General features: G+C 36.7%; 3 protein-coding genes across 22 annotated transcripts in view; 2 read left to right on the top strand and 1 right to left on the bottom strand.

Annotated features, from left to right (window-relative positions):
• Positions 1 to 36: 36 nt before the first annotated feature.
• On the top strand, positions 37 to 2,930 carry LOC124185403 (myogenesis-regulating glycosidase). Of its 3 annotated transcripts, none has more exons than XM_046576121.1 (5): positions 48 to 82; positions 202 to 298; positions 428 to 1,878; positions 1,950 to 2,106; positions 2,235 to 2,930. In XM_046576121.1, exons 2-5 carry the CDS (start codon positions 220 to 222, stop codon positions 2,417 to 2,419), a joined length of 1,872 nt encoding a protein of 623 aa, XP_046432077.1. In that variant the 5' UTR covers positions 48 to 82; positions 202 to 219; the 3' UTR covers positions 2,420 to 2,930. The 3 variants fall into 3 exon arrangements, with proteins under 3 accessions (XP_046432078.1, XP_046432077.1, XP_046432075.1); XM_046576119.1 differs by having other exon boundaries at positions 158 to 298; XM_046576122.1 differs by lacking the exon at positions 202 to 298 and having other exon boundaries at positions 37 to 82.
• A 227-nt stretch (positions 2,931 to 3,157) lies between these two features.
• Positions 3,158 to 9,751, bottom strand: LOC124185402 (centrosomal protein of 120 kDa). 3 transcript variants are annotated; one of them, XM_046576116.1, is made up of 13 exons: positions 8,513 to 8,708; positions 8,251 to 8,314; positions 7,273 to 7,420; positions 6,911 to 7,172; positions 6,147 to 6,666; positions 5,856 to 6,064; positions 5,454 to 5,758; positions 5,024 to 5,267; positions 4,796 to 4,916; positions 4,517 to 4,620; positions 4,121 to 4,402; positions 3,659 to 3,987; positions 3,158 to 3,500 (listed from the first exon to the last, which is right to left on the bottom strand). In XM_046576116.1, the coding sequence occupies exons 1-13, from the start codon at positions 8,555 to 8,557 to the stop codon at positions 3,161 to 3,163; spliced, it is 2,973 nt and encodes a 990-aa protein (XP_046432072.1). In that variant the 5' UTR covers positions 8,558 to 8,708; the 3' UTR covers positions 3,158 to 3,160. The 3 variants fall into 3 exon arrangements, with proteins under 3 accessions (XP_046432072.1, XP_046432073.1, XP_046432074.1); XM_046576117.1 differs by lacking the exons at positions 8,251 to 8,314; positions 8,513 to 8,708 and adding an exon at positions 9,688 to 9,751; XM_046576118.1 differs by lacking the exons at positions 7,273 to 7,420; positions 8,251 to 8,314; positions 8,513 to 8,708 and adding an exon at positions 9,688 to 9,743.
• LOC124185404 (casein kinase I) overlaps positions 8,719 to 16,622 on the top strand; it is a 57,270-nt gene continuing 49,366 nt past the window's right edge. For 4 of the 16 annotated variants that reach the window (XM_046576133.1, XM_046576126.1, XM_046576128.1 and 1 more), the window contains exon 1: positions 8,723 to 10,702. In XM_046576133.1, the coding sequence (XP_046432089.1) occupies positions 10,462 to 10,702 (241 nt within the window). In that variant the 5' untranslated portion in view covers positions 8,723 to 10,461. Of the gene's footprint in view, positions 10,703 to 16,622 lie in introns of all 16 variants that reach the window. The other 12 variants (XM_046576136.1, XM_046576138.1, XM_046576132.1 and 9 more) reach the window with 7 other exon arrangements.

The following is a 16,622-nucleotide window of genomic DNA, read 5'->3' as shown; positions in this document are numbered from 1 at the left end:
CGGAGCTATATAAGCTTTGCTGGCTGGCTGAGCACATGCACTGTTATTTTGAATATGAGAAAGATGAAGCTTCTTTTACAAGGTACGTGACATGTCAAATAAGTGTAGCTTTAGTACTTTGCAATTCATAACATTTTCATTGTAACGAATTGTTTAGCTGGACTCATATTTGTGTTGGTTTCCACTCTTTTGTGCTGTCAGAGGGTCCCAGATAATCAAATGACAAGAGCTACCAAAAATGCGAGAGTTGATGTAATTATTGACAATCATCACATTGGATTGAATATCAGAAAATATGGTAGGTCTATTAAAGACGAGAATAATTAAAACTCTGATGCCAATTGTTAAGTGTTCACTGCAGCTTTGATTCATTTGTAGTTTGTTTTATGAAGTTAGTTTAGTTTTGATGAAACCATTTACTTTTCAGATGGAACTAATGTGTACAATGTGCTTCGTACTCATTCAGCGGCATATTCAAAGGCACCGTTAGTTTTTGGTGATTGTGGTTCTGAAGTTATATGCGTAGTACAGGGTGATGACATGAAAACAGAAATAAAATTGAGCTCTGATAGTGAAATTATTACAATTTCTCGCACTGTAAGCGATAGTGAAACAGCAATCATCGATTGTTATGAACTTACCGATGGAACACAATGGTTCGGAGGTCCACAACTGCGTTACCAGTACTGGCCAGTTCAACATATGCGCTACGAAGAAGAACCTTATCTACCGACTCACCCGGTTAATATGGCAGTGGCCGAAAGATACTGGTTGTCGAGCAAAGGGATTTATATATTCGTTGAAGATGCAGCTCCGCTATTCATTGACCAAAATAATTACAAGGATAAAAATCTCTGTTTAGTAGCAAAAAACAAAGCACCTTATAGATATCGCGAATCCGTAATATTGAATTATGAAATTGGTGTTTTTGGTGATCCGAGATCAGCTCACGAAAATGTAATCCATGATCATTTAGGAAAACCAACTGGTCACCCCGACGAGAGAATGATTATGCACCCAATATGGTCAACTTGGGCACGATATAAAGCAAATGTGAGTGCAGAAATAGTAAATGAATTTGCAGATGAGATTCTTCAGTATGGATTCAACAATAGCCAGTTAGAAATTGACGATAACTGGGAAACTTGTTATGGCTCTGCTATTTTTGATACAACAAAATTTCCCAATATTAAATCTCTCACAGATGGTCTTAAGACCAAAGGTTTTAGACTGACTTTATGGATTCATCCTTTCATAAACGAAGAGTGTGAACCTGCTTATACTGAAGCTTTGAATAATGGATATTTTGTGAAAAATGTCTATGGTGAAGTGCGGATGGCTTGGTGGCAGGGACAGCAAGCAGCTGCAATTGACTTCACTAATCCAACAGCTGTGGAGTGGTGGGTCCAGCGACTAAAATATCTTCAACTCACCAGCGGTGTAGATAGTTTCAAGTTCGACGCCGGTGAGATTTCATGGTTGCCTCAGACACCCGATATATCAGGCGATGCTGAATTATCACCTGGTAGTTTTATCAGCAGTTATGTCAGATCACTTGCCCAAAATTTTAATGACATGATTGAAGCACGTGTTGGTTGGAGGACTCAAGACTTGCCAATTTTCATAAGAATGATTGACAAGGATACAACATGGACTTGGAACAATGGACTTCCGACATTAATCACAACTCTTTTACAAATGAATATTAATGGATACGTTCATGTTCTTCCTGATATGATTGGAGGTAATGGATATCTTAATGGTTTCCTCAATGGTACAGAGTATCCTTCAAAGGAAATGTTTATCAGATGGTTACAGACCAATGTTTTTATGCCGTCGCTGCAATACTCCTTCGCACCGTGGGACTTTGATGATGAGGTATCCCTTCAAGCTGTTTTGTTATACAGGAACACTTTTTGTCAGACATTTTATAACTGAATATATTGTAGACAGTCACAGTAAGTAAAAAATATACGGATCTGCATGCAGAAATAACACCGACTATTATACGTCTGATGAAGAAAGCAGTAGATACCGGAGCACCACTGAATCCACCAATTTGGTGGGTAGATCCAACAAATAGGGTAGCTCACAGAATTAAAGATGGTAAGATAAAGTTAAAAAAGTTATCTCAGCACTTTTATTTTCCTATCATTTACTATATTTTTGCTATTCTTCTCTTGCATATTAAATTACAGACATGTTTGGAGCACTTCTGTGACTTTGTATTTCAGAATTTTTACTTGGTGAGGAAATCCTTGTTGCACCAGTGGTTGAAGAAGATGTGGTACAACGTGACATATATCTTCCAAAAGGTTCCTGGAAAGATGCTGTCACGGATGATATTCATACTGGACCATTGTGGTTGAAGAACTATCCAGCTCCGTTGGATGTTTTACCCTACTTTTACAAAATATAAAAATTTCAAGATTGAGAGTATTCAGTACATTCTAGCATCGTGAAAATTTGGGATTAGGTAACTGATCCAACTTCCAATGGAATTTCCAGCGTTGAAGACTGATACAGTAAAATAAGCTACCAATGATAATGAAGGATGATAAATAGGTAGATGTGATTATTTGGTACTGTTTTATTTAGCTTAAAATCTGTATAAAATGAACTAGCATCTTAGCTTCTCTTTCTTTGGGAATACATGTCATATGCTCAGTTTTACATTTCACATTACCTATGCGTTAGTTATTATCTATTGTCAAGCACATCAGACAAAACAATGAAAGATGTACTTGTATTAAACTCTTTTCACTGTGACACAGGGTATCAACGATAAGTAGGTATTATAGAACTGTCGAATCCCTTAACAAAGGAGCAATGCAACTTGTCCATGCTACTTAAACCAGAAAGCATCTGCATTGGGATTTTAAATTATATTCAAGATTGAATCTCGTATTTACATATGAATAACTTATATTTGTAATATCAAAATGTTTACATACTCTTTGTGATAGTTTAGCCTCTATTCGCGCATTCATTACATCAAGTACAACATTGATAAAAGTGTTTTTTCTTCTAATATCGCAACACTTTTAATTTTCAACATCTATTTCACATAACTTATTCTTATTTTGGATTGTTTTGTACATTTTTGTATCAAATGTTGATTGTCATTCAGTCTTTTTCAATTAGTTTAGAAAAAATAATTTCAGCTCGTAATTAAAAGAGATCTAATTTCGTTGTTGAGTTTCATAATAACCGTATCGTCTATTGAATAGCTACCCGTTTTTAAGAGAGAGTCGCGTTCTTCAATTAAATTTTTCAATTTTTCATCGATTTCTTCAGATCTGGCTGACATTTCTGATCTAGCCATGCTATGGCTAGACTTAGAATATAAGTTTGAAGGTCGTATAAACGCTTGGTCATCCATATTCATCTGCATGAAGGCAGGTTTAGGTTTGATTACATTGATTTCCTGTTGTATCTCACCAAGTAGTATTTGATCATTCAATAATTCTTTCGAGTCTGTGCATAGAACGTCTTCCAAGCTGTGAAGTAAAGTAAATAATGTAAATACCAAAATATTGGACATTATCAAAACAGATGTCAATTAAAAATTAATATTTTTTCGAACTGAGATGGTTGATGAAGAGCTTGATTAAGTCATTGAACGAAAAATTACACGAAATATCATTGGATATCTTACTGAATATTTTTCAACTCTTCCTTGCTATTTTTGATATGAACTTCTACCGCTTGCTGATGATCCATTTTCATTCTGTGAATCTCTCTCACAGCTTTGCCCCATTGCTCTTTAAAGAAGGATTTACTCTTCTGAGTGTTATTCAATTTTTCTTCCATTCCTTTAAGCTCTTGTAGCAACAAAGCTGTTTGATCTTGCGTCAGTGATCCCTTCTGATAAACTTCCAGTTCCTCTGTTAGCTGACTGACGATGTTTTTCAATTTATCGTTTTCTAATTGTAATGGTTCCACTTTCGCCTCGAGCACGTTTTTTTGTTCTTCTAAGATGGATAACTAAATGAAAATAAGATTTCAAACGAGTATTCGATGTAACAGAGGAATTTCAAAATGGGATGCTTGAAAAAATTTTACCAATTCTTTCAGCTGAGTTTATAACTTTGACAAAATCGTCATTGATTTAATCTACCTTATGATTGAGATCATCCTGTAAGCGCTGCGAAGCTTCCCGCAGCTCCTGTAGCTTGTGATCATATCTCCATTGTAAATCTTCATTAGCTTTGATTAGCCTAGCCTCTTTTTCCAAACTCTTAAGTCTTCTAATTCGTAAATCTTCGGTAGCATTATTCAAACTATTAGCTAACATTTTGCATTGTTCCACACTACAAGCTAATTTAGTTTCCAACGCCTGTCTGCGTTTTTGCCACTCGTCGCTCAACAAATTCAAATGTCGTTCTTCTTTTCGTTTCAGCTGAAATAATTAGTTTATTTATCGAAACATCTTATGTTGAATGTTACTTTTAAATGAAAATTTTGTCGTGATGAAAAACTACAACTCTCAAACAGTGTGTATTGGTAATTATACCTCAACTCGAAATATTTCCTGCTGTCTCTCCTTCCAAGTTTCCAATTCTTCAACAATTTTATATGCCAAACTGTCGTCTAATATTGGAGGACCCAGGTCTTCGTCTGTTACATCGGAATTCAATTAATTAGATTTTATATATTGACTATATAAAATTGATTTATAATCTGCTTATGTGCTTAAACAACGAATCTTGGGAGTGTTGATATTGAAAGTGAGAAAAGTGAGGATAATTTGTGGTAGGAGAGGTTTTTCTACAACGCATAATATAAAAATTACCAGTTTTTCCTCTTTTTGTTCTGTGGTAAGGGCCACAATCTTCTAAACTCATTTTTACATCCAAAATTCCAATTTCTTTTTCGTCTGAGCCAAGTAGTGGCACTCCGAGTTTACACTGTGGCTAAACAATTAATGAAATCGTGCTGGAGAACATTTTTCAACGTCATAGATACTTTAGATTAACGTATGGTGATTATTGTTGCAAAAAACCAGAAGGAAACTCCTCACCTTACTTTTGTTGAATAACTGTGTAACGTCAAGAACAGCTTGAGCCAAGCAAACTTCAACGTTATCTTCAGCATTGCAAATACTAACTCTAGGTGGAAACGATATTAAAAGCTTTCCTATCTCATCTGCGGATGATACGAAGTGTAATTTGCATTGAATATCTTGCAGAGACAATTTTTTTGTTGACAGTCCAGGAATTTTTCGTTGCAAAGTCGACACAAGTTGTGCTTTTGGGTGATGAAAACTATAGACATGGTAAATATTATTTCAAAAATTACAATTTTCAATATGTAAATTCCACCTTGCACCTCTACAAATTTTACCCGTGTTTTTCTTACGACACATCTATGTCAGTCACAAATTTAAGCAATTTAGAAACGTCTGTGTGAGGTTGAAAAATATTTTTCATTATATTCATATCTCTTATTACCAAAAATTAATATTCTCTGTCTCCAATTCTTGTGAAAATTTTATACTTTCTAGTAAAATGCTCAAGCAGTAGCAGTGGTATGCTTTGATGCTTCTTGAACATTCTTTATTAGAGCCTGAGTGCAATATTGCATCCGCAGAGTGAGAAAAGATCACATCAGCTGCTTGTTCTTTGATGACTTCACAACTCGATGAATGTTTGTTTGGATTTTTGAAATGCCCAACCGGTTGATTAAGACTAATGCATTTCCCAAAATCACCTCCAGGATTTCTGTGTGCTTCAATTTCTGATTTTGTTTTATCAACCTGAAATCATTCAAGTGTATTCTGAGATTCAGAATTATATTCAATCACAATTAACACTCCGGAGTGTTGGATTCGATATAATCAAATGAAATCTCACTGAATTACGATAATGATGGCTATCCTTGATATCCAAATCAGCATGTTGAACCCAACTATTACCAGCCAAGTAAGATGCGACATCATAATTTTCGGCACCTACATTTGAACTCGGATCTTGAGACTTTATATGACTCTTTGAATTCACGCTCTTGTATCCAACATATTGAAGTCGTAATTGAATTTCTACAGATGGCGTTTTTCCTTTCGCTATCCGCAATAGTACATACATTTATTAAACGATTGAGTAAAAGAGTAATGAAATTGTCAGAAGATACTTTTCAATACTCACGAATAGATTCTGTGACATTATCCATTGCTAGATAACACTGCTGGTCTAAGGCCATACTAGTATCACCGGAATTGTTAGAATAATCTGTGATATTTTCACTTGGAACTAGGGGACGAAGGTCCACTTTGCATTGCCCAACAAGAGTGTTGCCATACTGAAGTTTCACAAGCAGGTAGGGATTCTCTTGAAAATAGTGCTTCAATACATTGAGACAACTGCGTATTCGAATTACTATTTTTTCATTTAGAGTATGAGATTTGTCAGGCAGTTTTTTGAACGATTTTAGTTGTATATCGTTGTTCAATATTTGATACCAGAAGCTGAAATTTTCTCTGAGATCGTTAACGCCCCTTTGAACGAGGTATTCTAAATGGTCAGCTTTTCCAGCTATGATACTCAAAAGAAAGAGATCTCGAGATGTTGAATCTGGACCCAGTTGTATCAAGCGTTCTTCATGTAGTAGCCTAGGTGTTGCACTTACAGTTGACAGGGTAGATTCCATTTCTAGTTCTGCCTTTTGCTGGGAAAATTTTAGAATCAAAACAAAGTATATTTGCAATAAGAAAGTAATGCAATGGCGGAGGCGATAATGTTCACTCTTTAAGAAGAAATTTTGTGAAGTAAGATATACAAGCAAGTTTGTAAGTCTCGTTAGTAACTATCGATTCTATGGTAGACAGTTATAAAGTTTTCTTTGGTGTAATTGTTACAATTTAAAATTGTAAATTATGAATTATATCACCTTCTACATTCCACAGGATTACCTGAATGTTGCTGTAACTTTGGCCCGAGACCATTTCCCTATCTTCTATGGTTAGACTAAGAAGTATTTCCGGAACAGATACTCTCAGCTCTGATTTGACTCCGAGAAGCTTGTGCCAACTAACTTTAACATTTGTGCTTTTGTCCCGAGGTATTATTTGCGCCGATCTCAGAGGGAGTAAAATGTATCCAATTTTTTCTCGTAATCCGCTGTCGTCGACTGCAAAACATTCTAGTTTCAATGGAACATGGTCCACTCTCATTCTGTGAATAAATTTAATTTTCTTAAAAGTGTAAATGGCAAGATATGGGAATCGCTAAGGCAAGTGTTAGTTCACACTTCACAACTTATTTGTCTTTATACTTTCGCACTCCGCTCTTGTCCGCATCCCATACTAAATCGGTCGCGTATTGCGGATGTAGGTCAGGATCTACAAGGTCAGTTTCCAACGAGTGTCCGTTCAGCGTCGCAACAATAACTGTTGGATTTTCAAGCTGGCTGAATCCATTCCCTTGAATTATTTGCCGAAAATAAGAGTGGTGACTGTTTTCTGGCTTATAATTAGTTTCATTGATCCATGGATTGCTTGCGATAAATTCATTGAAATTATGAAAAGTTCTAGACAATAGTGTCATTCAAAAGGAGGTATATTTGTGTAAAATAATTACATATGGTAATCGCAGGGTTTACACCAAAGACATTTTCAAAATTCACCTGGTGGTTTGGATTTTCTTTCCAGCACTTATTTGAAAATTGATCATTCATTATAATAGCAGAAAATGATGTTTTGCGGTGAAACATCTTAGTCAATCTAACTTTCAAATTTAGAGGTCTTAGTCAGAGAGAATCTTTTTTGCCATACTTTAACAAAATACTTCTACATTTTTTTCTATCAGGTATTCTAAACAAAGTTGTCAATGAACTTGAATCTAGAACAAAGTTCTGGCTATTTTTAAACTTCTTTCAGGTGAACGGTAAAGTATATAAAAATTCAGTAAAATAATCAAACCTGGAAGAAAAGCATACATCCCTTTGTTTCAACGATGTTTATTTGTAGCATTTTTAAATTTTATGTTCACAAAGTATTTCGTTTGATTTATAAATTAAATTTCATTCTACCTATCAAAGTACTAACCGAACTACAGGTTTAAATTATAGCGAAATGGTTTTCAGCCAGAGAGAGAAAACGATTAATCAAGTTTTTCGAACGGAAGCAAACAGTGGTGTTAACATCATGAAAAGTGGACCCACATTCAAAAGATGTTGGTTGTAAACAGTACATGCCGAGGTATCGGAATTGAGGTTATGTATCAACAGCCGACGTATAATAAAAATAGATACCTTCTTTAATACCAAGTACAACCTGTACATTGGGACCAGTCAATTCTTCCATAACTTTAAACCACTATATAAATGGATAAAAAAAAGTAAATAAAAATCTTTAAATACAAGTTGTAGATCAGGAACGAAAACATAGCAGAGCTTTGCGTTCCGGTTGCTATGGATACTGAGCGGACTACGTAGTTCTTTGAAATGAAAATATTCGATTAAACAAATTACGTATAAAATAAAACGAGGGATTTCGATACAGGGATATAATAACCGTGTATTTATTTGGGGCGGGTATCCGGCGCCTCGTTATCGCCATTATTCCTCAAATATACACCGGAAAAACAAGGCGCAAAGGGGGCGGGGAGCGATATTAAACTCGGCGGAAACGGAACCGCGATGCGCGCGCAGACAACACTAGCATAGCAGCAGGGGCTTCAGGCCATTCGCCCCCTCCGCCAATCGGCACTCCGTGAGAGAAGCCGCTGCGCTGAGAACAGCGGGCCTGCGAACTGCTGGGAATCGTCGCGAACGTAACCATCGGCCAGTCCATCGGACCCGCACCCCGTTGGCGAATATATTATCATGGTACACCTACCTACGAGGCTAATTTTTTAATTGACACAGAACAAGAGATTTGATACGTGCCTAGTTCGTCGGGTGTTTTAAAAGTAACCGGGAGTGAGGATAAGTGACGTAACGCGGGTTTATCGTCGACGTATGTATGCATGTATGTACGTACGGTGTGACGAAAGCGGCGGAGAAAACGTTGTAGGTACATACGTACGTACATAAATATACGCGAGGTGTTTGAAAAGAATAGCAGAGAGGGGGGGGCAAACTACCAAAAACGTATCCGTTAGATGTAACATAAAGGGTTTTGGTATCGAAGTTTGGCGGTGATGAAAACGACGGAGAATATCCTTACGTTTCGGAGAAAAACAACCAACCATTCGAATCAATAAATAAATTAATAAATAAATAAAGTTTATACATATATATGGATAGAGTATATATATAAAAAAGTAACGAGAAAAAGAAAAAGTAAAATAAAAGCAAGAAAAAGAAACGTAGTCGGATATTTCGGAGAGATCTCCCCGCGAGCGAGAGGTGCCCGAGAGGAGCCAGTGAGTAACGTTTTGTAATGGAGGTGTTGGCGCATTGTCCTCTGTGCGGTGAGGAGGACATGCCCATGCGTTATGTTCGTCGTGGATGTGACTAATAAAGTGCAGTGTGCCGGGGAGGATTCGTCGAGTTCGACGCGGTGCAGTGCGAGCGATAGGATAGCGTTAGCGAATATACGACCGTGCTTACAGCATGGGGATTGAAACGGTCAGTGACAAGCGAGGCAAGTCAAACAAGTGAGAAATAGTGTGCCAGCGTTATGGTCGGCAGCAGTCGGGGCCGGGAGTAGGTAGAGTGTGTAGAGTCGGTTAGAAACCAACCTACCTGTGTCACACGAGCGGCCATTAACTTTCCCCGTGGCCGTGCCTCTGTTGAGTTTTTAAATTCGTTAACGACACCCGACGGATAGTTATCCCCTTGCCCCCTCCCCCGCCCGTCCTCCCACCCCCCTGGCCCAATCCCACCCCGCCGTCACCCCGCCGCTGCCGCCGCTGCTTCGTCGTCGACGACGAGGAGTGTGACGGCGATCGGTCATCGGTGTATTCTGACCACGGTGTGTGCGCGCGTGAATCGTGTATGTGTTTCACGTCTGAGGTTATTCATTTTTTTTTCTTACCTTTATTTTCGTTTTCTTTTTTTCTCACCGTCATCAACGTCATCTTTATCGTCATCACCACCACCACCACCACGACAACAACAACCAGCAGAACCACCAACACTACCGCTATCGTTACACTTCTATCGTCAACGAAATTCTGTGCTAGTTTTCGTAAAGGAGAAGAAGAAGAAGAAGAAGAAAAAAAAACGAAAGAAGAAAATAAGGAGAAGGAGAAAGTGCGACGACGAACGACATCAACGATCTCGTTTTGTGCGATGTTTACGAATCAGTGGTGAATACAGGTGTGATTTATCGATATAGGTATATACACCTGTGTACATACATACATATATACATACACACATACGCATACATATGCACGTATTACACTCGAGATAAAAGAAAAAAAAAAAAAAATAAACAAAAACTGACATCGACGAGGTGAAATCCGCTAGACGGTTTTATTTTTAACCACGCGTTTTATCGTCGATTATCGAAATATGGAAAAACGCGAGAGCCGCGACCCTCGGGCCAACAAAGAAATAACCCGGGGTGGTGAACGTGACCGGGATCAAGAAGCTGCCAAGAGGACGTCGAGGGGTAGCGGAAACGCTGCCGCCCGGGCCAACATGCACGCATCCCGGCACAGCGTGACATCATCCTCCGGGGTTTTGATGGTTGGACCGAATTTTCGAGTCGGGAAGAAAATCGGTTGTGGAAATTTTGGCGAGCTAAGACTCGGTGAGTACGATACTGATATCACTACAAGCAACCAATCGAATCTTCGATCTATCGCCGAGAAATCTATAGTTAAACCCAACCTAACCTTCAAATATTCTTACGCACCCACCCACATCGCTGTGCGGGGATCTTACACCGTATTATGTACGCAACCGATTCCTTTCCTTCTCTCGTACGAGGCTGAAGTTGGTAACGTTCGCGTAACGAAACATTGGCTGGAAAAATTACTATTTCACAAGGTTATAGTGACTTTGGAAACGAGTAAGTTGAATCTTGAAAATGTGAACAAGTCTTGCTTTGTTACGATTTACCGCATTTCAGGAATTTGTGAAATTGTGAAATTACGGTTTTTACGGAAAGTATATCATTACGATAACGCTACTAACTTCAGCGTCATCTTCGTACGAGGAGGCTGAAGTTAGTAACGTTAACGTAGCAAAACATTTGGGGAGGGGGGATAAATATTTTGCAAGTTTATACCGACTGCAGTAAGTTGAATCTTTAAAATTGCAATAACGTTACTAACTTCAGCCCCATTTCTCCATTTCTACTGCTGTTGCTGCATTGTGCCGCCTTCTCAAAGTTGTTGCTAACCAGCAATCAGTTGCACGCTGATATGAGAGAATTATTCACACGTTTTTCGCCTATCTACCGTATCTTCGTCGACGGGGAATTTTTGCAATCGTTTATCGGTAATGCGGTTACGGATCGCGAGAAAAACGACTTACTTTTTTCACAGACGTTTTTCTCTGAAAACAAACTTACGTTTTTACCGACAAAAGAATCGGCGAATCGATTTAATTTTATTATTTCAAATACTCCTTGCGAAATATGTACTCTCTGTGTTTTATCGTCGCTATGTAAATGCAGCTCATATTACGCCGGATAATTCCGCCTTGGTTTAGATCCGCAGAAAAGTAACAACATGTTATATTTTCCAACGTGTTTTATTTCTCATTTTCCTCGAAAGTATTCTCGCCGTTTGTGTTTGACGCGTGTAAAATACCTGCACGTGTTTTCCGTCTCGATGAACGAACGGAATTAATTAGCCCGAATAATTATTTGTCAATTATAATCGTCGTCTGTTAGGAGAATGCGAAAAACATCGACGTGAAAATGATTCACTCATTCATTCATCCGTTAATCATAATAAGTTTCTTTTTTCCTCACCATTTATCATGATGTTGATTTTTCCTTCGAGCATTGATTTGATCATCATTCGAAGGAATTAGTACCGGTGGTTATAATTGATATTCGAATCAACTCGAACGTTTTGCTGCTTTGATAATTTTCCCTGCTGCCACGCTCAGTCGAGTCTTTCCTCTTGTTTATTTACACTCTAGTAATTAAACGTTATCAGTAGTTGGTTGCTCTGTGCATGACAATGATGTTAAAAAAATAAAAATTCACGAAAAAACACTGGACAATTTGTAGAGAGAAACATTAGTTTTATGTAATAGCGACGACTTGTAAATGTTCCTCACATATCCTACGATGGATTTTTAGGTAGGAAAAATATTACACCTGCTGTAAAGTTTTTCATTGAATTTATCAAGGATTCGGTGAAAGTTTTTTCTTACAGGAAACTCGCGATTGTTCGTTGCGTAATTTGCAGTAACAAATACAAAATCGGCGATGATGGAGCGAGATATCGAATGTACAACGTGTACATAATAATGAAAAACCATGCGAGAAGGAAAAAGTGACGCAATATAATTATACGTCGAATGTAAACCGCAATAATTTATCTACTTTCGTACGATTCGTGCTGTCTGTGTATCATCGATTACGGAAAATTGATGTAGGTTTATAAGTATTTTACAATGAGGTAACTTATAACGATGAATATCCGCAAGGGTTTTTCTTTCTTCTTCTCCCTCTTCAAAAAGAAAGAAATCAAAAAAACATTCCGTCACATGTGAAATCTGTAATTACGGAATCATGCTCACGCATACAAATCGAAATCGATCAATGATTTGTCGTTATCATAATATGCACGCGTCGGCTTAATATTTCTGAAGAATTGTTGCAACTCACACGTGCGGACTGTTCGATGAGCTATAAAATTACATCAGGCTAACGCTCGTAACGTTCTTGTAATGATGCATCTTTGGAAAAAGACGTTGTTTGGAAACTTTAGGATTACTTGAAATTTGGTAAACTGTTGAATACAGCATATCAATGAACTGAAATTTTGTAAATTCAACTTTTTCAGATATTCTAAAAGAGCAAATTAATAATTTTTGTTTCAACGATTCGACATATTAACGTTACCAACTTCAGCATCGTAAAATTATTTCATCATTTACGACGTAATACGATTATTGGTTCGATAAAAACTGTTGTTATAATATCAGTACAGTCACTATCAGTCTTCACGCCGCCGTTGTAAATGCTTTGAGATCGATAATAATTTTCCACAGCGGGATTAGACTGAAAATGTGTGAAAACCGACGAGTCGTAATATCAGCTTCCGCTGTTGTACCAACAACGTGCCACGCCTCATTTTTCGGACCGAGGAATAAGAAGTTTGTAGGGAAATGAGAAGAGGAAAAAAATACAGAAGGAATTAACACCGTACATGTGTTGACGGGTTGGCGAAAAAGCTGCGAGAAAAACAAATTGTTGTTGTTTTCTTTGTTGCCGTACACTTATTGTTGGTAGCAAATTTTTCTGCCACCTTGCAGGCGTTGACGCATTTTAGTCGGGATTATCGTATCTCGTTCTGGTGAAAATGTGTAAGAGTAATGTTTTTTTTTTTTTTTTTATAATTTTTTATTTACAATATTGGGGTTGAATAGTAGGGGTTGAAATTACGAATTTGAAAAGTCCTGAAAGCGCCAAGTTACGAATTTGTTGCTCACGAAACTTAGAGTAAAGAAATCAAACTTTGACGAAACATAAAAAGTTTCCGAAACCCGCCGGCGCTCAAAGTTCCGAAAGTGCAAAGTTCCGAAAGGGCGAAAATTTATAAATCCGAAACATCGAAACGCCGAATGATCGAAGATTTTCAGTTCTGTGAATTTCCGGCTTGGTGAAATTTCACCACTCTGATCTTTTTCTTTGTTTTGGATTTTGGATGTTCTTCTGTTCGGAATCCTGGTCATTCTAATTTTCGGTTCTTCCGATATTTTAAACCCACTCGTTGAATAATCTGCGGTGTGTAAGTATATTTTAATTTTTGAAATTCTATTGAACCGAAACTTTATTTTTCGACATTTTGCTCGATCGTAACTTGAATTTTCGGAACTTTAAACCGTCGGGTTTCCGATCGTTCGAAACTTTGTTGTTTCGTAAAAGTTTGATTTTTTTGCTTCAAGTTTCGCCACAAAATAATGCGAAATTAGGCGCTTTCCGAACCTTTCAAATCCGGAACTTGAACCCCGCCCTTGTGTGAATAATTCATAATTCTGATGAAACTGACAAAAATTTTGAAATTGAGCGGTATTTTGATCCTTGAAAATTGGGGTTCATAGGAATGAGCATTTCATGCTTTTTTGCCGATCATTGTCACGTTGTCGAGTAGCGATGATAGTTATCAAAAACGTGTTGTGTCTTATGTTAACACGTTGCGAACTTCAACTTTGTGAGTATGTATATACGTTAAATCGATAAAACATTTAAAAAAATCGCGATTTTACAACTTTCAAAAATGACTTTTAAGATATTATGTTTACCAAATATGCAAGATATATTACGTGATTCGTTTATTTATCCAGCAGTTTACCACTGAATTTCCGACATTTTCTTGAGGTTCTGAAGTAATTCTTTTTTTTTTAACGCATCTCTACATGCCTGTTACAAACAAATTTCAACTTTGTGTGTGGTTTTTTTAATTTTTTTAATTCATTTAATGCATATTCCAAGAAAAGATATATATATAAAAAAAACCTAGACCGAGTTCGTGATTTATTGTTATGTTATTTAACCGCATACGAATTAGAATTTTATCCACGGGTTTGTTATTTTTATTGTGGGTTTATTAATCATGTCGCAATTTTCTTATTGCATGTTATTATTATTACTACTATCATAATAATCGATTTCTCAGGGTCTCCAGCTGCTCTTCTCGTATTTCTATTTTATTGATAATTTTTGGTCCCATGGCTATGAAGTCTACTTAAAAGGATTTGTTGGCCGAAAATCGATACTGTTTGTACGTTGAGTATGTTTATCGAATTATTGTATTTGCAAGTTACGAAGGTATCTATGAAAGAAAAAAAGATAAATGACCGAATTGATAACAAAAGCTTCAAAATCTATGCTTAATTTCAAAATTGTCCAAAATCTACTAGTAGATTCGTTCTATTGATTCTACAATTTCTTATTTCACTCAAAATACTGTTTTCTAACGATTGGCTGAAATACTTTTGTTTTTTTTTTTTTTTTTGATACCGTCATCGTTGAAAATTTAATTTTACAACCACGTACCGAACTTCTTAAACATTCCGTTCCTTCCAGAGAAATTTCCTCGACTATTTTCTTCCTAGTGCATGTCTCAATATCGTAGTGTGAGTCTGTTTGTTGAACTAACTGCAGATCACTCGACATGTTTCTTTATACCACTGTGTGGGTGCGTGTTTTTGCAAATAATAAAATTGCACAATTCGCGGCGGAAGACGTAGAGGACACTTTTTTGTAATTTCGTACACGCGCGGAGCTCTTTGCTTTTATAATCAAGGTATTCGCGTAAGAAAATTCGCCAGCTGGCACAATAAACTTGAATGAAAACGCTTGCGGTTCGTAAATATTATTTAATCAACGTTCGTCAAAACGAATTTATGCATCTCGTACGGAAGGTATAGGTGTATACTGTATATACGTGTGTGTGTGTGTGTGTGTATAAACATATGGGGCATTCCATGACAGCACGATCAAGTTACCACGTCGATCATGTCTCGGATTGGCTTTATGATTTATTTTTTTTACGAAAGTACACGACAAAAAACGCGTTCGAAATTTTTTTCAGAATCCTTTGACCCGGCGTATCGAAAGTATGACTTAAAAAATTCAAAACAAAAACCAAAAACCATTTTCGAAAATCTCAAAAAATTCAGAAAAATCTTATCAAATATAACAAAATTTTTGACACGTATTAGAAGATAGAAATTTCGTAAATTCGTAAGATGAATAAGAAAAATATTTTAAAAAGAAAATAATTATTATTTGATTGCATTTTTGGCATAAGAATGAATATAATAATAATCTTTTCTTTGTGTTTTTATTATTTTTCTTATTCACCTTGTGAAGTTATGAAATCTCCATCTTCTAATACGTGTCAAAAATTTTGTTATATTTGATAAGATTTTTCTGAATTTTTTGAGATTCTAGAAAGTGGGTTTTGTTTCAAGTATTTAAATCATACTTCAGATACGCTGCGACGTAGAATCTTGATCGTGATGTCATGGAATATCCTATATGTATATATATATATATATAGGATATTCCATGACATCACGATATATATATATATATACACATGGGAATTCTAATTTCTATTGAAGCTTTTGAATAACACTGCAACGTATGCGCATTTTGTGTTTCTCATTCTTCTTATTTTTCTTATTCTCATCCCACGATCTTAATGTGGCGGTAACCTGAAACTACTTCTGTCATACGTAAACCGCACTCACATCACTCCTGTGCACAATAACTAAAAATATTACGATCACTTTGAACACGCGGAAGGTGAACAGAAGTAATTACGCAACATCGGCCTGCATGGCATCATTAAAGAGCGCACCACATTTTCTCATTGCGTTTTGCTGGCTGCCTGTTTTTTCCTTCGTTTTTTTTTTCTCTCATGCAGCATCTACTCTGTGCGCTTCTTTTCTTTCAATAATTTCCCACAGTGTAATTATGTATTATTATATTGGATCGTAACTTTTCTCAAATCGAGCAGATCGTTGTTTCTTCGATT

The sequence above is a fragment of the Neodiprion fabricii genome, chromosome 6, assembly GCF_021155785.1.
Source record: "Neodiprion fabricii isolate iyNeoFabr1 chromosome 6, iyNeoFabr1.1, whole genome shotgun sequence".
Lineage (NCBI taxonomy): Eukaryota > Metazoa > Arthropoda > Insecta > Hymenoptera > Diprionidae > Neodiprion > Neodiprion fabricii.
Note: the sequence above shows the minus strand (reverse complement) of the source record. Positions and strands in the feature narration are given on the sequence as shown.